The 20,686-nt window shown below is 43.0% G+C and overlaps 2 protein-coding genes across 7 annotated transcripts; both read left to right on the plus strand.

Moving 5' to 3' along the window:
- Window positions 1–813: 813 nt before the first annotated feature.
- Window positions 814–5,282, plus strand: LOC115671528 (serine/arginine-rich splicing factor RSZ22-like). 3 transcript variants are annotated; one of them, XR_004004615.2, is made up of 7 exons: window positions 837–908; window positions 1,573–1,666; window positions 2,257–2,345; window positions 2,867–3,095; window positions 3,322–3,477; window positions 3,959–4,135; window positions 4,278–5,282. XR_004004615.2 is itself a non-coding variant. In XM_030593133.2 (6 exons), the coding sequence occupies exons 2-6, from the start codon at window positions 1,578–1,580 to the stop codon at window positions 3,990–3,992; spliced, it is 597 nt and encodes a 198-aa protein (XP_030448993.1). In that variant the 5' UTR covers window positions 814–908; window positions 1,573–1,577; the 3' UTR covers window positions 3,993–4,200. The 3 variants fall into 3 exon arrangements, 2 of the variants coding, with proteins under 2 accessions (XP_030448993.1, XP_030448994.1); XM_030593133.2 differs by lacking the exon at window positions 4,278–5,282 and having other exon boundaries at window positions 814–908; window positions 3,959–4,200; XM_030593134.2 differs by lacking the exons at window positions 837–908; window positions 4,278–5,282 and having other exon boundaries at window positions 1,553–1,666; window positions 3,959–4,200.
- Window positions 5,283–13,838: 8,556 nt separating this feature from the next.
- Window positions 13,839–18,440, plus strand: LOC115671388 (probable cyclic nucleotide-gated ion channel 14). Of its 4 annotated transcripts, none has more exons than XM_056318691.1 (8): window positions 13,839–14,173; window positions 14,292–14,868; window positions 15,406–15,618; window positions 15,711–16,012; window positions 16,213–16,324; window positions 16,550–16,786; window positions 16,987–17,781; window positions 18,256–18,440. In XM_056318691.1, the coding sequence occupies exons 1-7, from the start codon at window positions 14,142–14,144 to the stop codon at window positions 17,734–17,736; spliced, it is 2,223 nt and encodes a 740-aa protein (XP_056174666.1). In that variant the 5' UTR covers window positions 13,839–14,141; the 3' UTR covers window positions 17,737–17,781; window positions 18,256–18,440. The 4 variants fall into 4 exon arrangements, with proteins under 4 accessions (XP_056174666.1, XP_056174665.1, XP_056174667.1 ...); XM_056318690.1 differs by lacking the exon at window positions 18,256–18,440 and adding an exon at window positions 17,893–18,204; XM_056318692.1 differs by lacking the exon at window positions 18,256–18,440 and adding an exon at window positions 18,000–18,204.
- The last annotated feature ends 2,246 nt before the right edge of the window (window positions 18,441–20,686 follow it).

Consider the following 20,686-nt stretch of genomic DNA (forward strand, 5'->3'; position numbering starts at 1 on the left):
CACATCAACGTGCTCTCTACCACCAAATACCGGATAGGATAAAAAGTTATATTATTTGAAATTTTATCCGACCCACCAAACGCAGCCTTAGAGATAAGGAGAGAGAGGCACAGGATAGGAGGAAGCTAGACAATGGCATAGATGGCGCCGTCCGGGCATCGGCCAAGGTCCAACGCCCCTCGATGGGCTCGGACGGACACCGCATTGTCACCGCGAAGGCGATCGTAAGAGCAAATTACTACAGTTTAGAGCTGCTAATCTTCCTCAATAACCGTTAATGAGCCAAAAAGAACAACACAAACGGAATGTTCGAACGAAGAGTCGGGTTGCGCCACGGAGCCTATTACCCTATCGCTCAAAATTGAGATTTGCGGGCGTGACATGAGGTGGTCATGACAACACGAACTAGTTCGCCAGAGGCCGATAAGGAATGTCGGGCCTTTACCGGAACTCGACGAGTACCGTCGCCAACGTCCAGCCTCACTCTCTCCCTCTCCCTCTCGAGTTTTACTCTTCACTGTGATTCTCTTCTCGACGCATCATTCTCGGCACAGAAACGCCCCTAGAATCGACACGCGCGAGGATGCAACTTACGACGACCGGCGATCAAAAGTAGTGTTGGGGGGGGGGGGGGGCAAATTGATGCGATACTCTTCAACATCAAGGGGCTAATTTGAGAATAAAAACTCCAGTGGAGGGGTCAAATTTGCAATATCGGACAAAATTCGGGCCTCGATCGGGAAAATTTCTCGCAAGAGAGACTCGTTTAAAAGGGCCTCTAGGCCTGGCGACGCTCCTGGACCCCCCCACGCACCCCCTCGAAAACCATTCCAACGACGAAGGAGTTTTGGCGTTTGCGTTCCGCTAGGGTTTCCCCCCAGCTCCGTCACCTTCCCTCGCGCTCGCCGGTAAATCTCTGCTCTCTGCTCCGCTCTCTCTCTTCATCGGAGCGTAGCTGCGCACGGTAGTACGTCCGCCGCGCCGCGGTAATCGTCCGCCGTCGTCGACGTGAGCCTGCCGGTAATCGCGGCGCGTCCGCAGGTCCCCCGCGGTTGTCCGAAGCGCGCGGACGTGCGGTCGTTCGGATTGGCGAACCACCACCCCCCGCCCCGCGGATTGTTTCCTCGGAGAGATCGCGTCCCTGTCGTTTTTCCGTGCGGGATCGCGCGCGCGCGGGTGCGGTTTCTCGTCGAAAGTTGCGATTTTGGGGATCCGGGTTCTCGGTCGTGAGACCCCGGATTCGTTGTTTCGCGTCTTGTTGTTCCAGGATTGTTTCGGCTTAATGGGGTTCAATTCTTTGCGCTTTTTCCCTCCTTTGGTTTGCCCCCTTACTCAGTTCTGTTCGGGATGAGCTCTTCGGTTTGTTCGGTGTCCGTGGAAGCCATTTAGGGTTCTGAAGTGGCGTGACCGCATCCCCGTAAACGGACCTGGTGTTGTTGTGGTAGATTCGCTTGGTTTTTTCTGTCTGTAGGCGAGGTTGCTGAAGATGTGTATATGCTGGTCTTCATTTGTTTCGTCAACAATTTTGACATCGTGCTTCCATCCGTCTGAGTTCTCCGTTGTGTTTGGCAGGGAAAATGGCACGGGTATATGTTGGTAACCTGGATTCTCGTGTTACGGAACGAGATCTCGAGGACGAGTTTCGCGCGTTTGGAATTATAAGAAGGTTGGGCTTTTTCTTTAAGAAGTTCAATCATCTCCCTGTACTTATGCACTTATATGGGATGCGTTACTTTTTAGACATAGAGTATTCTGTTTGGTTGTTATCCCAATTACTTAAAAAGTACTGATGCAGCTCATCTAGTGTTGACTCTCTTCTGTCAGGAGCGCATGGCAGTAAAGAGATGCAATTTTCTGTATGACCCATGGGTTGCTTCAACTTGATATATAAGATTGCATGTCAAAGTTGCAGTGTGTTTTTGCCTCATCAATTAAAATACCAGAACAATTACCAATATACAAACACAATCCTCTGCAATCTGAATCACCTGGCTTAATATTATTTGGAATGACAGGATTGTTAAGGTTGGCCTTTTTTCTTTTACCTTTTTTCTTTTCTTTTTATTTCTTTTGGGGAGGGGGGTGGGTGAGGTGGGGGGACTAAAGCAAAAATCCTTTTTCCCTTTTAAATCAAGAAAAAAAATCTTATGATAGACTGTTGCTTGAAGAACTTATCATCTTTATTCCAATTGCAGTTTATGCTTGTTTCTCCTGCTGGTACTGATACTCAGTTTGGTTCTTTTATGACATATGCAGTGTATGGGTTGCCCGAAGACCGCCAGGATATGCTTTTATTGATTTTGATGACCATAGGGATGCACAAGATGCGATCCGTGAGCTAGATGGTATGTCTAAAGCTCTGCACATTGGTACATCCAGTCCAAATTAGAGATTGCTAATTCAGCCTTTGTTTATCGCAAATGATTTTTCCTGTCGATGTTGATAATGTTGTTTTTATTCTCCTTGTGTAAGTAATGTCATTATTTACAAAGAAGCTGTTTGTGTATGTTCTCATGTGATTTATCCTTTAATATTAGATGATGCCCCTTAGATTTGACATCTAGTTCTCTTGATTGATTTCGGAATCTGCTCTTCTGGGTCGAGTTGGTTGTGCTGTTTAATATGGTTAGAAGAAATTTTTTCATGATAACCTTGAAGATCCTTCAGCTTGCCATTCTTTCTTCCTTAACGCGTGCTACAAATTTTTTTCTTTATTTGCGGTCTCCTTATCACTTATTTTCTGCATCATTTGGAAGCTGGATGGTTTTTGTTTAGTTGGAAAGCTGGTAGGTTTTCTGAAGATGGATAGAGAGGTATAGGATTTGATGATTCTGAATGGCAAACTGCATTTCATTTGATCAAATAGGTAAAAATGGCTGGAGGGTTGAGCTCTCTCATAACTCTAGTGGTGGTGGACGTGGTGGTGGACGTGGTGGTCGATCTGGCGGTTCCGATTTGAAGTGCTATGAATGTGGCGAGCCTGGGCACTTTGCTCGGGAGTGCCGCCTGCGTGTGGGTTCACGAAGACGTCGAAGTCGAAGTCGCAGTCGCAGTCGCAGTCCAAGATACCGCAGGAGCCCAAGTTATGGTCGAAGGTTTGTTTATCGTAAAGCATATTGCAGTTATCTACGAGCTATTTTTTAGCTATTGTAATATATTTTTATGAAAATTTTGGTGCTGATCATTAATACACATTGTTTGGTGTTACTTTTATAAAATTCTGTGTTTTTCATATGATGCGACGACAGATGTGGTTAACTATTTTCTGTAAGAAGTTGACTTTACTTGAGTGTTTCAATGCTTCGCTATGCTTTTTCATAGGAGCTATAGCCCACGCGGTCGATCTCCAAGACGTCGCAGCGTGTCTCCTCGGGGTCGCAGCGTGTCTCCTCGTGGTCGCAGCGTGTCTCCTCGTGGTCGCAGCTATAGCAAGTCACCCCCGTACCGTGCCCGTGAGGAAGTGCCATATGCTAATGGGTGAGGTCTTATGCTCCTTTCTTTTATCTCCCTTTCATGTGCATGTGTGAAATATGTCGCAAGCATGTTCAATTTAATGTGCTTATATTTGCCTTTAATATGAGTGTTGTTTTGTTCAATGATGTATCAGTAATGTCTTCTCTTGTATCCTTCTACGGCATTTTGTTGACTTTAGTCCAGAATATCAGTCAGTTATAGATAGAGTCCTCAAATCTTTGCACAATGTATTCTGTCTTAGTGCTGTGACTTTCATGTCTGCTCTCACTGCATGTCTCTTAATTTGAGCTTGGCCACATACATAGTGCTACATATGCTACCTGTTTGGTCATGTTGATTTGATCCATAGGTAAGATGCAGTATTCATCTCAGATATTTTTGTTTGAACGACTAAAGCTCTAGTCTTGAAAAAGTTCTAATGTGACTTACTAATGACTAAAACTTTTGATGGATTCTAATTTTATCTCTGTTGAAACGTCAACAGCAATGGTCGTGATCGTCGCCGAAGCAGGAGCTGAATGGTGCAAGCTAAAAAATGTGGTTTTGTCTGGATCATATCTGGATTAAGTGTGTTTAGTAGTTTGGACTTGGTACAACTTTGTTTTAGTCGGGCCTCGCCCTCAGCCTCACCTCTTCGATTTGGATAAGTTCTCATTACTGAGTATGTTATCCTGTCTTTTACTTTGTCAGAATTATTGTGGTTATGTTACAGGTAAAGGATCTTAAGATATCTGCTGGTAGATAGTTCTTAGTTATCTTCTCTGGGTATTGCTAAATCTCCATGCCTTTTGCTTTGTGTCGAGGTATCTTCTGGGTTTGCTTCATTGGTTTTATGCTCCTGCACTTCCACGGGATTTCGATCTTCGCTGCGCTTTGTGCTTCTGCACTTCAGCGGGATTTGATTCTTCGCTGCCTCGCCATGGGATCTTCAATTTTTGAATGATTGTGGGTCCCGGCCGGCTTCGTCTATAGATGCGTCCCTTTTGTCTTTCTCCAGATCGATTCATGCTTCTCAAATTCTATTGGCACTTAATATAGTTAACTAGAAGGTTTGAGGAGCTGCATCAAACTCTTCTATCAGGTAATTATATTTGTTTTACCAGAGCATGGAATAGTGGTTTTATTTTTCAGGTAATGGGGTATCACTTCATATTGAAATTAAGGCAATTAAATGTTTTCCTTAGCTGTCAGAATTGGAGCATGATCTTTTCTACATATTTTTTTGGTTTCGACACAGCTGTCTTTGATTCTAATTTTATAATGTTTCTTTAACTAAATTGTGATTTTCTTCCAAAATTGAACACTCGCTGCTTTGTCAACCACGAGACCTGAGGGCCCGACTACAGAATGATCTCCACTTCGTCGATTGGCTTCCTAATTGATTGAGATTCGTCTACGTGATAGTCATTTCAATTTCTTCGGCGTCGTCTTCGTACAAAGCATACGTTTGATGCCTATGCTGCTGAGAGCTGCTATCTGTGTCGCCATATTCTCTTTAGACAAGTTATCTTAACAAGCTCTGCCTCGTCAAGCTTAGATGGACTATCTACTTTGGGTTCCTTCAAAGCATAATCATTGATATGGGCCTCACATCGGGTTGAGTCGCTGTATATTCGTCCTAGGAAAGTTTGAACCGACTTCTTTCTCCTTGGTGGTGAAAGCATACTTCAAGAGTTTGACTGCAGGGATTTATGTCATTATCGAGTGGCACTCTTTTCAGTGTAATCTTTCTGAATGGCTTGACCCGGTACTTATGTGTAGCTGGAATTTTCACCTCTATACTTGCTTAATTGATCTCTGGTCTGCCATCTGTTTCCTTTTTCTTTCTTTGCTGTCGTATTTGGAGAAGTAATTGTTACTCATCCTAGGGACCGACATGCTTGCCAGTTTGAAAGATTGCCTTAAGTAAAGTGACAGGATTGAAGCCGTCATAGTGGAAGTGCACCTGTCCTTGTGACCGGCTTTTGAGCATATGCATGGATTAAAAGTTTAGATATGAGATTTCAAGGATCATTTTTTCGTAGATTTATCTATTATAGTCATCTTGATCGGCAATCATTGCTGAACCATCGCTTCTATGGCTAGATAATCGTTCCCAGTGAGCAGTTTGCTTATTTGAAGAAGTTGAAGGAGTTTATCTTGTAATTAGCTGTGTTCCTGTCTTTGAACCAATGTCTCATGGAAGCATCTGCTATCTCTCTGTTAAGAGCATGAAGGATAGCTATGTCAAAAGTTTTCTTGACTTGTTGGACCTCAGTATTTGGCATTTGCCTTGACTTGATTTTAAGGGTGCGTTTGATAACCATTTTGTTCCCGGAAACAATTTCTACTCAAATGATTTTTTTTTATTCTGTTCTCGGAAATAATTTCTAGACATTTGAAGGTATTTGGTAACGGCTCAAAATTTTTATTCTTGGAATAGAAAAAGAATAGAAATGCGTTTGGTAACTGCACAAAATTTTTTTTTATCAATAATAATTTTAAATATTTTAATATTTTTTTCTTTTTTTTTATTTTTGTTTTTCTTCTCCTTTTTGGCCATGGCCGGCGACTGGTCGACAAGGGCGTCGCGGCCCTCGCTGCCGAGGGCGAGGGCTGGACCCTCTCGGCCTGGGTGAGGTCACCCTCGTCGCCCATTTCCAGCCTTCGCCCGAGCTGGCGAGGGTCGCCCAGGGTAGGGCTGGCGAGGGCGTCGCAGCCCTTGCCGGCCACAAGCGAGGGCTGGACCCTTGCGGCCTGGGCGAGGGCTACGAGCCTCGAGGGTGGCCCTCACTGGCTCAGGCGAGGGCTAGAAATAGCCAACGAGGGCCGCCCTCGCTCGATCCGATGAGGATGACCCTCGCCTAGGCTGCGAGGGCCGCGACGCCCTCGCTGCCCTGGCTTGTGGCAGGTCGCCGGCGACCCTGCCATGGCCAAGAAGAACAGGAAAGAAGAATAGGAAAGAAGAAAAAGAAAAAAAAATCTTTTCTATTTCTCATTCTTGTTCTCAGAATTTGCTTCTTGATTTTGTTTCAAAACTAATTCTGGAAACAAATTTGTGTAAATTTGTGCTCAGGAATAAAAAATTTACCGAACGGATTTTTGTTCTAAAAGTGATTCTGGAAATAAAAAAATATAATTAGTTATTATTTGGCAGTTACCAAACGCACCCTAAGTGTTGTGAAGTGCCTGCTGGTTGACATTTTATGATAATAATTGTGTTAATTGGCCTTAGGAGATGCAAATATATACGAAAGGAGTCCGAGAGTTATGTCATGTCCATTTTCTGATCGTCGTACTTGGCTGTCAAGTTTCCAGTAAGTTTTGGTGGTCGTGTCGTTTATCGCGGTTTTGACCATTTCAGTACTCTTTCCAGTTCAATTCATTTTTGGGTTCTTTTTTGGCCATCTTGATTTGGCAATGTCCACTCAGTTTTCTTATGAGCTAATCCAAAGTGCATTGAGCTATTTAGGAGGGAGCAAGTAGAAACATCTGAGCTAAAGTGGATAATTCCGGAACTCTGTGAATCATTGAACTTTGATTTCTAATGCTTTCCCGTGCATTCATCGACATTGAGCTGTTTGCCCATTTCTTCTTCACTTTGCTTGAGATGGCTTGCTTCTTGGCTGAATCTAGATCTTGCCATTCATGCATTTTGACATTTTTTGAAATTCAAAATCTCCGAGACTTTCGCAGCATTTAAGGCCGTCTGTTTCACGGAAAATAAATTATTTGGAAAATATTTTTTGAAAAATGATTGCTCGCATTGCTTGAAATAATCAGTCAATGAAAAATGTTTTCGTTATCGAAAGTAATTTATGTCTAAAATTTTTTGTAAATAATGAAAATATTTTTTGTTGGTTTTTTTTTTTGTAAGTGATACAAACGATTGTTTTTAGGAAAATGTTTTGTAAATCATTCATTTTTCGCGAAACAAATGGAATCTAAATGTCATTACATAATTCCATGTGTATATTTATTTTAATCAATCTATAAACAAACAGGCTTCTAGCAATCTGATCGAACATTTTGATCGACTCTAACGGTCCATTTTTGTTTAGATGCGCGAATTGCATGCAAGATTTTTTGTTATGCCTAGGGCTATGTGGAATCTGAAATCTGAAGTTGCAGAGTGGCTTGACTGCGGTGGTGCTCTATGCAAGAGCCAGCTCCAAGCATCCTTCCCACGGGGAAAATGACTTTTGACTTTCCAAATAAAGCATTTCCTAATCGATTTGATTTGCGACCTCAACGATTCACGAATGACCCCCCCAATTAGAGAAAAGAGATCATCTCTTACCCCTCTAAGAAGTGCTCCATTCTCGCAAAGGACATTCCCACTGTTGCTGTTTTGAGTCGACACAGTCTATTTCTACTTTTTCAGCCATGAAAATAACCCAACTGAACTTGGAGCTCATGAGCTCCTCGCGGCGTATTTCCATCTTTGGAGTCGACTCGATACGGTTTCTGGTGTATTTGAGCTCTACTCGGTTCAGTTTGATGAGATAACAACTCGAACCGCAGATAAGTTCCGAAGCTTGACCCTAAACGTGAGCTCTCACGGAATGAATATAATTATAAACGCCTTCATGATCATGTTTATTGTGGCTATCGATGGGGTGAAACATAGATTTAGTAGATTGGTCAGGGCTAGGATTTTCGAGGTGCTCAATTTTACTGGGGTCGAGCTCGGAAGCTCAAGGTTTGATGCCGCTCGATTCTTTGGACTGCTTGGACACCATTAAATCTTAATGAGAATCGGGGTCGAGTTTGGTATTCTAATCAATAGAGTTCAAATAGTTTGTGAACCGCTCTACTTGTTTCGATTACCCAAAGCTGAGCGTAGACCCGTCAAACGGGTGGGTCGATTAGGGTAAAAAATGGTCCATCTCAAATAAACTCTTTTAATCCATATTGACCCATATCCATGCACTGCAAATTTAGTGACCCATACTTAACCCGACCCATATCTGACCCTAGGGGTGTCAAAAGAACCCGCTCAAACATGACCCGACCCGACCCGATCCGAACCAAACACGAAATTTTCTTATTGGGTCGGGTTGGATCTCAACTTGTTTGGGTAACAATAAAAAAATTTGGGTATTGTTTGGATCTATTGGGCTTGGGTACCCAAACCCAACCCAAACAATAACCCAAACAACGAAACCTAAGACCTTTCTTCCACTTTTCTCTCTCACTCTCTCGCCTCTTCTGCCTTTTTTGTCCTCCATCCAGTTCGAGTCTGACAGCAACCGCACCAAGGCCGTCGGCATGACCGGCCCCAGCGGCACCGCGGTGCAGGGGAAAGGCCGCACCGGCGGGGGGAACAAGGGTGGGGGTTACGGTGGCAGGGGAAGGGGGCGGGGCTATGGTGGTAGGTCCTCGTCGTCGGAGGAGGAGCTGAGGAACGACACCCAGAAGCAGCAGCCCCGCTTGGCGAAGGCAGCATCCGCGGCGTTGGCGCTGGGCTCGCGGTCCCTCTGAGGGGAGACCTCGAGGGAATGCTGGGCGGACATGAGATCCCAGGATCGCCGAATATCGGGGGAATGGATCAGGGGCTCCTTGGATGGCGGGATCTGCAGAGCTACGGCGGCGGACGGGAGAGAGTTCCGATCTTCTTCCTCCTCCTCCTTCTTCCTCCACCACCGTCGCAATGTAACGCAGGAAGGAGGAGGCTCGCGAGGCATGGATTCACAAGCACGTCGCTGCCGCCGCCGCCGCCGCCGCCGCCGCCGCCGCCTGCGCTGTGATTGGTGGGAGGAGGACTGGGAGGCCGGGCATGGCGAACCGCCTTGAACAACATCGCGAGAGGCGAGGCGCGGAGGGGGGGAGGGAGAGAGATGGTCTTCTGGCGATGGTGGTGGAGGAAGGGGGAGGAGGAGGAGGAGGAGGATGATGGGACTCCGTGATGCAAGAAGACGAGCGCGTGGGAAAAGTTGAAGAGACTTGACTAAAGTAGAATCTAGGGTTCATTGTTTGAAACACGGCCCGACCCGACCTGACCCGACCCGATCGTGCGGTGATATCTTGTTCGGGTTTTGTTTCGGGTCGGGTCGAACACACATGTCCAATATTTCGGGTCGGGCCGAGTATCATGAAAACCCGACCCGACCCGATCCATTGACACCCCTATCTGACCCGATCCATATTGTTAAATTCTTTCATATTTAACTAAATCTAGAAAAACTCGTACCCAAATTAAGGTGAGAGTGTGGATGAGATCGAGTGAGGGCAAGAGAATGAAGAAAGAATTATAGAGGTGGGTTGGGTTTAAATAAGTTGTGAACCCATTTAGCAATCGTATTATTTTTGCGCTTCATCATTCTAAACTCATTTATTAAATATAATTAACCCATATAACAATCCAGCCCATCAAATATAGGTTTTGACAAGTCTAGCTGAGCCTATAAGTGGATGTTTTCCACACCATTTAATTATTAAAATTTTCATAGAAAACAATTTTGTGAAATTCATAAATTTGAGGCATAGCCAATTACAGTTTCCTCTCAATTTTTGAGAGGAAAAGAACTTGCAATCAAGGGTTACTCGAGCTTTGCTGGTGACACCAAATTTGTGCCCCCACTATGTAGATGTTGGAGTTGTTCCGTAGCGCAATGAAAATGCTCTTTCGGTCAAAACGATCATGGAGTGCAAACAATCTCCACTAGATTTGATGGCCGGCACGACGGATTGAAGCAGGAACCACCAGAGTCTAATCTTTCAATCATGGCATGGAATTTGTTTTCTCTGCCAAGTGGCTCGATGTCGACCCGAGTCTATCGGGGCGAGAGTATCCACGAGGCGACACTTGTACCATATGGCATTCGCCGCGATCTCGCGCACCCAATTGAGGGGGTCTAGTCACATGATTTTCTGACTATAAATTGAGTATGAAGACAACTCGATTGGATGAGGGACGTGAATTTTAACGTGTTTCGTGCAATAAAAAGTTGTCTAATATGCTTTTGCCTTTGCTTGCTCGCTGTTGCTTTGCTTGGTTGTTGTTTCTTCTTACTATGAATCAGTTTTGACTTCTTTGACTGAAGGAGATTTCTCCAAATCAAATCATTCACCACTTTCCAAGGTGCTTGGCTTTTAGTCATGCGGAGAATGTTTGGTTCATGACTCGAAATATGTGTTCGATTTTATCATAATCCTTTTCCTTTTCGAAAAAAAAAAAGAATTGGAAAAAAAACCATTTTCATTTTTCTAAAAACAATGAGAAACCTTCAAATGATTATGAGTAATAGGCTCCAATTTTTCTCGCAGCAAACGAATGATTTGATTTTTTTTTTTCTGAAAATGATTATTTATATCACTTGAAATAATTAGTTGATAGAAACATCATTTTCACTGATAGTAAAAAGTATTCTTTGGCTTCGTTCGTTTGGTGGAAAATATGACGTTTCTAGAAAATGTTTTCTAGAAAGTTATTTTCTAGGAAAATGACCATATTTTCCGGTGTTTGGCTCATACCCGGAAAATATTTTCCGCCGTTTGGTATGGAAAATCTTATTTGATTTTATTCCTTGCACTTATTTTAATAATATTTTATTTTATTTTTTTTTAAAATTCAAAATTTTAATTTTTAAATATTTTATATTTCTTTTCTTTTCTCTTTTTTTTTTCTTTTCTTCTTTTCCTGCCGGTCACCGGCCACCATGACTGCCAGCGACCAGCCACAGGTGAGGCTCGACCTTGCTCACCCAAGGCCGGCGACCTCGAACGAGGCCGAGCCTCACCTCGCCGACCTTGGGCGAGGCCAGCGCCTTGCCAGATCTAGCGAGGCAAGGCTTGGCCTCGCTTGCCCAAGGCCAGAAAGCTCTGGCGTGGCCTAGCCTTGCCTTGCCGACGTCGATCAAGGCCTCGCTTGAGCTCGCCGGCCTCGGGCGAGTGAGGTGTTGGCCTCGGGCGAGCGAGGTGCTGGCCTCGGGCGAGGCTAGATCTGGCGAGGCTCAGCCTACCTCGAGCTTTGCCGGCCTTGAGCGAGGTTCACAATTTTCCTTGGTTAGTTTATTTCCGTGAAACGAACACCGGGAAATCTGAAAAATGTTTTCTTGAAAGTTATTTTCCATGAAACGAGCGGAGCCTTCGTTCATTACCTTTTTGTAAGTAATACATGTGATAAATTTTTGGAAAATATTTTTCAAATCATTCATTTTCTGCGAAACAAAATGAATAATTTGAAAAGTATTTTCTTAAAGTGATAGCTTGTATCGCTCACAAAATTGAACAAGCGAAAAAGATTAATTATTATCGATAATAAAAATATTTTTTTAACTAATTATTTAAGCGATATAAATAATTATTTTTAAGTTTTCGCAAAATAAATGAAGCTTTAGTATGGGGTCAAGAACTAGCGTTCAGCACCTTTTGGCCTCTTTTCGCCTCATATCACAAACGGGGCAACTTTCCTCATCACCCCCAGAATGATGTGGGGTCTATGCCCTATAACTTGTATAGCTCGCAACAAGAAAATTAAAAAAATTTGCCTCTAAAGTTAACCTTTAAGTAATACTATTACAGAAATATGTTCATTAAAAACTCAACAAACAATTAGTATAAGTGCAATATCAACAAGATTTGGAAAACAAATTAATGCCATAGAAGTAAATTAATGGTATTAGTAGAAGATGGAAGTTTTGGGTGCCATACCGAGTATACTTGTGCGTGAGATTATATAAGATTCCACAATAGATAATATGAATGTATTTTTTGTTACGACCCTACTAGATCCACATAGATCAAGCCTTTAAGAAGAATATCCAACGTGATCAGTTAAGGTAAGGTGACGAATTTTAAAATTATGTGAGTAGAAATTGGGAAGAAAATTTAAATTTTTTGGCCTTTTTCTTCGTTCTCGTCTAGCAATTTCCTCTTCCTTCCAAACATAGCATTAGTGCAAGGTCAAGATTGTGGTTGGAGTAGGTATTTCTGGTCTCACACCTGTGGTGCTAATGGAGAATTTTTGTGCTTACCTAATTCATGTGAGCTCAATAAATGTACGTCGAGTGCATACAAGCATTGCACGTATGAATGTGACTATAGTCGCGGATAGTATTGCACATGATAAATTTGCGGTATCGCGGTCTCATGGTCTCCTTATTGCAATGACTCAAATCTAACATCATTAAATGAACAAAAAGAAAAGTCATACATGGTCAGTGTAAAGAAAATCGTACATAATCGACCTTATCAATCCCTCACTTGAGGATTATAGCTATCCAATTTTGGATCAATAGTGTATAAGACCGCTTGTGTAAATTTTTCATTAATTATATCGAAGGAGCATGCCATTTTAAAAGAAAAAAAGTAAGAGCAATTATGGATGAGCATCAGGTCCGGTTCTACCGGACTGGTTCAGTCTGGTTCTAGGGAGAACCGATTGGTTCTCGGTCTGATTCCCAGTTCCAAGGCCGGAATCTAACTAGGAACGAGGAATTGGGGTCCTAACGTTCATCGATTTAAAATTGCATCAGACGCGGTTAATATGTCTGTATTGCACGTGGTAAATATGATAAAAAAGACTAATCACGTAGTAAATGGATGTTGGATTATGCTAAGAAATTCATTTTTGTGGTAAAACATTTATTTACGATAAATATGTACAAACATGTTATAAACACACATACGGAGAATCAAACAACGGTCTTCAACATGAAGAAATAACAATATAACTACTTGACCAACATGTGTTTTTATAGCGAATGGTGCAACGCTAATATTTTGTTGTAAAAAATTAGTTTTTTTTTAACAAAACAAAAGTTGGACCGGCTCCCGGGTAGTGTCGGGAACCGGGATCGGTTCCCAGTTCCAGCAGTCACGGGATCGGTTCCCAGACCGGGAGCGGATCACCCCTAATAGCAACATCACCGGATGGTATTTGTTTGGCCACAAAGACCCCTTTGAAAAACAAAGCACCCCCGTGAAATCTGCTGCTAAGTCTGAAAGTCGTAGTTGTTTTTCCGAGTTAATGCTCCTCGAATCTCAAGATCATATCGATTTATTAATGCAGAATCATGGCACTCACGTCGATCCATGTTTCGCTCTCTCAAACGAGGAATCATATAATATTGGACGGTCTGAGCTGTGCTTTCCATTGTTTTTTCTTTTCACTGCAGTTTCTGTTTCTGTTGTTCATGCACTTTCATGAATTGTTTGCGACTTTTTCAGCATCCGACTAATCCTCGTTGTCCGGGTTTTCTATGATCTCGCGTTCCCCGTGCGCACGGATCGATAAGCAGAGGAGCCCACCTGAGGGCAGCCTCGAGGGGTCGTGCAAGCGTGGTGATCCGCACTCGAGTTTTCCAAGCGGCCAAGACGAAATCGCTTATCGCCCGACTGTGCGCAATTTATTGTAAATTTGCAAGTCAAAACTTAGGACAGGTGCAACCGTTTCTCGTACCCCCGGTTTCTCTTTCCTCTCTCGTTCCCTCCACTCAATTCATGTGTCTCTATCATTATTAACTCTGATAGTTGCGGTTATTGTTCTTCTGGGTCTCTCTTCAAGCCCGTATTTCTTTAATCATTCTGAAGCAAATCCCAGTTCAAGTCTCCTCTCAGAAAACAAGTTCATTGGCTTAACGAAATCTCATTTTGGGTTCTTCTGTCTGTTTCCTCTTTACGAGTTTTTGCCTTTCCTGGGAATGCAGTAAGTTTCAGAGCGTGGTAGTGACCAGAAACACAACATGGACTTGAAGAAGAAAGAGAAGGTTGTAAGGTACTTAATAAGATTTGCATTTCCAGTGTCAATTTGTATCAGAGACTGGTTTGATTCTGGTGCAGTGGAAATTTTTTTTCCTGAATTTGTCATGATGTCCTGATTCTCTCACTCACAGATTTTATAATGATGGAAAGCAAAATCTTGGCGTTTCCTGGGAAAAGAACGATCCCACACGCCTAGAAAAGCCGTTGCCTTTGTATAGTAAGATACCGGCAGCATCAACTCTGCTGAGACCCGATGTTGATCCTGCTGATAGGATTAAAGCCATTTTCGAAGTCCCAAAATTCGGGAGGTTCAAGGTTTTCCCCGAGAACCAGGAGCCCTGGAAGAGGCGGATTCTCGACCCGGGGAGCGAAATCGTCTTGAAGTGGAACAGGATTTTCCTCTTCTCCTGCCTGGTGGCGCTGTTTGTTGACCCCTTGTTCTTTTACCTTCCGTCGGTGGTGAACGGCAACAGCACGTCGTGCCTGACCACCGATTTGAGCCTGGGGATCATAGTGACGTTTTTCCGGACACTGGCTGACGCATTTTACGTGCTCCACGTGGTCGTGAAGTTCCGGACAGCTTATGTTGCTCCGAGCTCGAGAGTGTTTGGGAGGGGCGAGCTCGTTATGGATCCGAAGAAAATTTCCAGGAGGTATTTGAGATCGGAGTTCTGGGTCGATTTGTTCTCGGCATTGCCTCTTCCGCAGGTACCATCTTGGATCACTTTTTCACTGGCTGGCTATCTCTAACTTGAAACCGTTGCTGTATAGTTTCAAGCAAAATACTCGACCTTAACGTGTCGCCGATGTTTTGGCTAATCACTTCAGTACTAATCTGATTCAGTTTAACTGCAAGCTAAGGCAATATTTATTTGCTGACTTTGTTATTCATTTTCTTCTTAGATATAACGAAAGAAGGAACTAAGATCATCATGATAAGTTGGTTCGTTTAACATTAGAAATTCGGCTATGGATCATTTCAGTCTTAATAGAACGTATATAATAGAAGTTTTTGCCTAAGATAAAGATAAGAAAGAAAGGGCATGGAAAGGCCGCTTTTCAGTCAGTAAAGAGGTTTTCCAATTAAATTCAGTGATCAGTCATAAGATAGAATGTGAATTTGTCTCCTAAATCATGCTTGATTGTGCATATAGTTCTTCACTTCTCTATGTCCATCACGTAAGAACTCTGTTGTTTCACTGTGAATTGAACAAACTAACTTGATGCTTTTTCCTTTTGGGTCAGATTGTGATCTGGTTCATCATACCTGCAATAAAAAGTTCCCACTCGGATCACACCACCAACACTCTTGTACTGATCGTTCTGCTCCAGTACGTCCCGAGACTATATCTGATCTTCCCATTGAGTTCTCAGCTGATCAAAGCCACCGGCGTAGTCACAAAAACTGCTTGGGCTGGAGCGGCCTACAATCTCGTACTGTACATGTTAGCCAGTCATGTATGTAGCTGCTTGTACATATCGTGTTCCGCAACTTCATGTTATCAAGGGTCTTATGAGTTGTGCTGCAATGATTCTGACCCTTCTTGTAGGTCCTGGGTGCATCATGGTATCTGTTGTCGATCGAGCGACACGCAACATGCTTGAAATCCGAATGCGACCAGGAACTTACTCCCGTGAAGTGCGTCCTTCATTACCTGGATTGTGATACTCTTGATGAAGGCCAGCGCATCATATGGGGCAACATTACGGGCGTCTTTAGCAATTGCGACCCGAATGGGAATATCACGTTCCAATATGGCATATTCGCGAAAGCTTTCACAGAGAATGTTGTGTCCTCAGTATTTCTCGAGAAGTATCTGTACTGTCTGTGGTGGGGATTGCAAAACTTAAGGTATGATATCGTTAACAAACCCTATTGCATTGCAGGTATCTAGGGTCTAGACCATTAAAACTCACGGCGCTGCCCTCTGGATTCTGTCATACATTCATCATCTGATTAAGAAATTCTAGATCCGAGTTTCTATGCATTTATTTGATGATTAGATGAATGATGATGCAAATCTTAACTTTTCCTCCGGTGTAATTATGCAGTTCGTATGGCCAAAATTTAAGTACAAGCTTGTTCATCGGGGAGACCTCATTTGCCATACTCATCGCGATTCTCGGTCTCGTTCTGTTTGCCCATTTGATTGGAAACATGCAGGTAGTCAGAATGGCTTGATACTCTGAATTTAATCTTCTCATTTTATCGTTCATATAGTAATCAAATAAGATGCAAAAACCAAAAGAACAACGGAAGAAGAAATTATTGTGCTGTCTGTGCCACTTTCTTTCCTGGAATTCTATGAATTTCAAAGCCAAATTTCATACTTTCTATCGAAGTGTAACTGAGGAACTTCAACTTTGATATGCCAATGTCATATCATAGACGTATCTGCAATCTCTCACTGTGAGGCTTGAGGAGTGGAGGCTCAAACGTCGGGACACGGAGGAGTGGATGAGACACCGTCAACTCCCCCAAGATCTACGAGAACGTGTCCGGCGCTTTGTGCAGTACAAGTGGCTAGCGACTCGCGGTGTCGATGAGGAATCGATTTTGCACGGTTTGCCGGTGGATCTCCGTAGAGATATCCAGCGCCACCTATGCTTGGACCTCGTTCGGCGAGTAAGTTCTCATTAGTTCTAATTGACTTCGATGTGAACATGATGGTTTTTCCAATGTTGCCAGCTTCTACAAGATTAGAGATCATTGTAGTTGCTTCTCCAAGAAAATCACAAAGCTAAAAGTCACATGGTTCCAAATGACTGTTCCATAAATCTTACTATCTTACAAGCAGTAGCCTAATCAGTATTTCGTTGTTACAGGTCCCGTTTTTCTCGCAAATGGATGATCAGCTGCTTGATGCCATTTGCGAGCGCCTCGTGTCCTCGCTGTGCACGCAAGGCACGTACATAGTCTGCGAAGGCGACCCGGTCACCGAGATGCTCTTCATCATCAGGGGCAGGCTAGATAGCTCAACGACCAACGGAGGGCGGACGGGTTTCTTCAATTCGATCACCCTGAGGCCCGGCGACTTTTGCGGGGAGGAGCTACTTACGTGGGCGTTGCTCCCGAAGTCATCTCTCAACCTGCCATCTTCCACGAGAACCGTGAGAGCCCTGGACGAAGTGGAGGCGTTCGCTCTGCGGGCGGAGGATCTCAAGTTTGTCGCGAACCAGTTCAGGCGCCTCCACAGCAAGAAGCTGCAGCACACGTTCCGCTTCTACTCTCACCACTGGAGGACGTGGGGCGCATGCTTCATTCAGGCGGCGTGGCGCAGATACAAGAAGAGAAGGCTGGCGAAGACTCTCAGCATGAGGGAGTCCTTCTCGTGGGCTTTTGAGGAGCACGAGACGCTGGAAGATGAAACGGAAGAGCACGGGGAGGAAGAGGGGGACCGGAGTATCGCATCCTCAGCTTCTTCCCAAGCGAGGCAACATCTGGGGGTCACAATATTGGCTTCGAGATTCGCAGCTAACACGAGGAGAGGAGCTCAGAAGGCAAAACACGTCCAATTGCCCAAGCTGCTAAAGCCCGAAGAGCCGGACTTCTCAGCAGAGCCTGACGATGAGTGACAAACTCCGACTTGTATAAACAGAACTCGAAAGCGTCATTCACATGTAAGTGATACATTAACTAGGAGAGAGCATTGAAACTAGTTAAAATCAATCAACTTAGTCCTGAAACGGTTGCTCATGTCCATGATTCTCTGTCCATAATCTCGTCAAAAGGGTGAGCTGCCGGATGCATAATTAAGGAGACACATTCCACTATTCCAGTGCCCTGTTAACTATGCAGCAGGACCTGATTGTGATCAAACTTCATCATGGTTGAACAGGCAACACCAAAGCGCTGAAATTGGTGGGAGCGAAGGTGTTCATTGTCGGGTTCACTACATGGGGTCGTCTCTTCCTGCTTGATACTAAGAGTCCTATTCAATCACACATTTGACATTTCAATATAGTTTTGAGATGCTGTCATGTAGATGAGCTTGTCTGGATCATGTAAAGCTGGAGTTGCAGATTAGCTATACTTTCTTTGCTCGTGGCTCTGTCATTGCTTTCCTTGCTAATCTAAGAAATTCGAGCTGCTAGTGTGAGAACAGAAATTACTAAGCTGCAAAAAGCCTGAAGAGCTGGACTTCTCAGCAGAGCCCGACGATGAGTGACAAACACCGACTTGTATAAACTGAACTCGAAAGCGTCATTCACATGTAAGTGATACATTAACTAGGAGAGACTATTGAAACTAGTTAAAATCAATCAACTTAGTCCTGAAACGGTTGCTCATGTCCATGATTCTCTGTCCATAATCTCCTCAAAAGGGTGAGCTGCCTGATACATCATTAAGGAGACACATTCCACTATTCCAGTGCCCTGTCAACTATGCAGCAGGACCTGATTGTGATCAAACTTCGTCATGGCCGAAGAGGCAACACCAAAGCGCCGAAATTTGGTGGGCGCGAAGGTGTACATTGTCGGGTTCATTACATGGGGTCGTCTATTCCTGCTTATTGATACTAGGAGTCCTATTGAATCACACATTTGACATTTCAATATAGTTTTGAGATGCTGTCTTGTAGAAGAGCTTGTCTGGATCATATTGTAAATTAAGAGTATGTTTTTTTTTTTTTTGGTAAGGATAAATTAAGAATATGTTTGTTTCATAGAAAATGAATGATTTGAAAAATATTTTTCTAAAACTGATCGCTTGTAACGCTTATAAAAATGAATGAAGGAAAAATATTTTCACCATGCGCGATAATATTCAAACATAAATTGTTGTCGATAATAAAAACATTTTTCGTTAACTAATTATTTCAAACGATACAAGCGATTAATTTAAAAAAAATTATTTTCCAAATCATTTATTTTCCGCGAAACAAACATAACCTAAGGTTGGTTGCTGCTTCTCTCTTGCACAGAAAATCAAAAGGGTGTTCGTAATGACATTTGTTTCAGATTTTTGTTTTGTTTTCGTTTCTTCCTTTTATTATTAATATTATTTTTTTTTTGCTTTCAGAAAAATTTCCCTACTTAGTTGAACGTAAAATAATTTTCCCTAAAAAAAGTCAACGGGCTTTCCTACGGGCTAGGCCCAAAGTAGCTTTATCGAACCGTATAATCTACGTATGGGCCGGTTCGTTTTTATTCGAGCCGGTCCTACTGGTCGGGCCAGACGTCTGGCCCGAAAAATTCGGGTCACTAAAATATTAATTTTAAAAATTCCATAATTTTTTTTTTGAATTTATTTATCCCAATTCCAACTAATTTGGTCTGGCAGGATCGAGCGAGATCATGGGGCGGTAGGGCCTGTCCTTGATGTTGGCTTGTATCGCTCAAGCGGCATTAAATCATGGGGCTGCAGTTTTAGTTGAGATTTCCTCTTTTTTTTTTTTTAGGTTAATATCACAAAAAATCTCAAATTTGTCACATGGGTACAAATGTGACAAATATACATCAAATTAATTTTTTAACCACTAAAAACCCCAAACTGATACACTTGTGATAAATTTACTCAAAACTAATTTTTTGACCATAAAAAAACTTCAAACTAGTATATTTGTGACAAATTTACTCTCCGTTAAATTGGATTAATAGCACGAAAAATCACAAACTGGTACAACTATGACAAATAGAGGGAAAAACTCCAAACTGGTACGCCCGTCAACTACCACGTATTATCTAACTTAGCAATTTGACGGTAAAATTTAACGAAAACTAATGGAGAGTAAATTTGTCACAGATATACCAGTTTGGGATTTTTTGAGATCAAAAAATTAGTTTTGGATAAATTTGTCACAAGTGTAACAGTTTGGAGTTTTCCGTGGTATTGATCCCGTTTTTTGAATACTTTTATCAAGATTAATTTACCAAATCGACATGTTAAGAGACGGATCGGGTTTTTTTCGCGCCTCGAGCACGACTAACTCTCCTACAACTCCGTTTGCAGCTACAATTGCCGCAATTTTTACAGTACTCCTTTTTTCACGAGAAAAGATGGGTTGTATTGTCCTCCGTTCCTTCGATCACACCTTCGATTGCTGGCTCACGAATTACGGACGTCATTTACGAGCAAACCTAACTTAAACTGCGTGATATCCACATTCGTAATCTGCCGATCAGAATTATGGTCGACGGACATCTTTTTCCGAACATCGACTCGAAAAAGGTCCCTCCCATGCATTGCCTGTTGGTAGGTTGTAAAGGGAGGGAGTTTCGTACGCATTATTAAGTCTTGGCTTGCTTTACTTTTCACGAGCATCGCGACGGGGGAAGAGTTCATTAAAAGCTAGGACATGGACATGAGGTTCTTGGCCCATCTCCAAACCTTATAAGATGGATTGATATCAATGGAAATGAAGTAGATTGAAAAGGCAGATGGTTATTCTCAAGCAGACAAGGACCCCTTTGATAATTATGATGATTCACTTAGCGATTTGCGAGGTTCGGCTTCCCGCGTCATCGAGTCCATACAATGCCAAAGCTTATCCGCGCTCTGGCTCTCTCGCATGATACTACTTTT

Source organism: Syzygium oleosum, unplaced genomic scaffold, assembly GCF_021117445.2.
Source record: "Syzygium oleosum isolate NSW1041296 unplaced genomic scaffold, Sole_v2.1 Sole_v2.16, whole genome shotgun sequence".
Lineage (NCBI taxonomy): Eukaryota > Viridiplantae > Streptophyta > Magnoliopsida > Myrtales > Myrtaceae > Syzygium > Syzygium oleosum.

What these genes read in the sequence shown, in the direction of transcription:
- LOC115671528 (XM_030593133.2), top strand. Translation starts at nt 1,578, where the DNA reads ATGGCACGGGTATATGTTGGTAACCTGGATTCTCGTGTTACGGAACGA. An exon ending in TGCGATCCGTGAGCTAGATG is followed by an intron (nt 2,346 to 2,866) that starts GTATGTCTAAAG and finishes TTGATCAAATAG; the next exon opens with GTAAAAATGGCTGGAGGGTT. An exon ending in GAAGTGCCATATGCTAATGG is followed by an intron (nt 3,478 to 3,958) that starts GTGAGGTCTTAT and finishes AAACGTCAACAG; the next exon opens with CAATGGTCGTGATCGTCGCC.
- LOC115671388 (XM_056318691.1), top strand. Translation starts at nt 14,142, where the DNA reads ATGGACTTGAAGAAGAAAGAGAAGGTTGTAAG. An exon ending in CGGCATTGCCTCTTCCGCAG is followed by an intron (nt 14,869 to 15,405) that starts GTACCATCTTGG and finishes CTTTTGGGTCAG; the next exon opens with ATTGTGATCTGGTTCATCAT. An exon ending in ATTTGATTGGAAACATGCAG is followed by an intron (nt 16,325 to 16,549) that starts GTAGTCAGAATG and finishes GTCATATCATAG; the next exon opens with ACGTATCTGCAATCTCTCAC.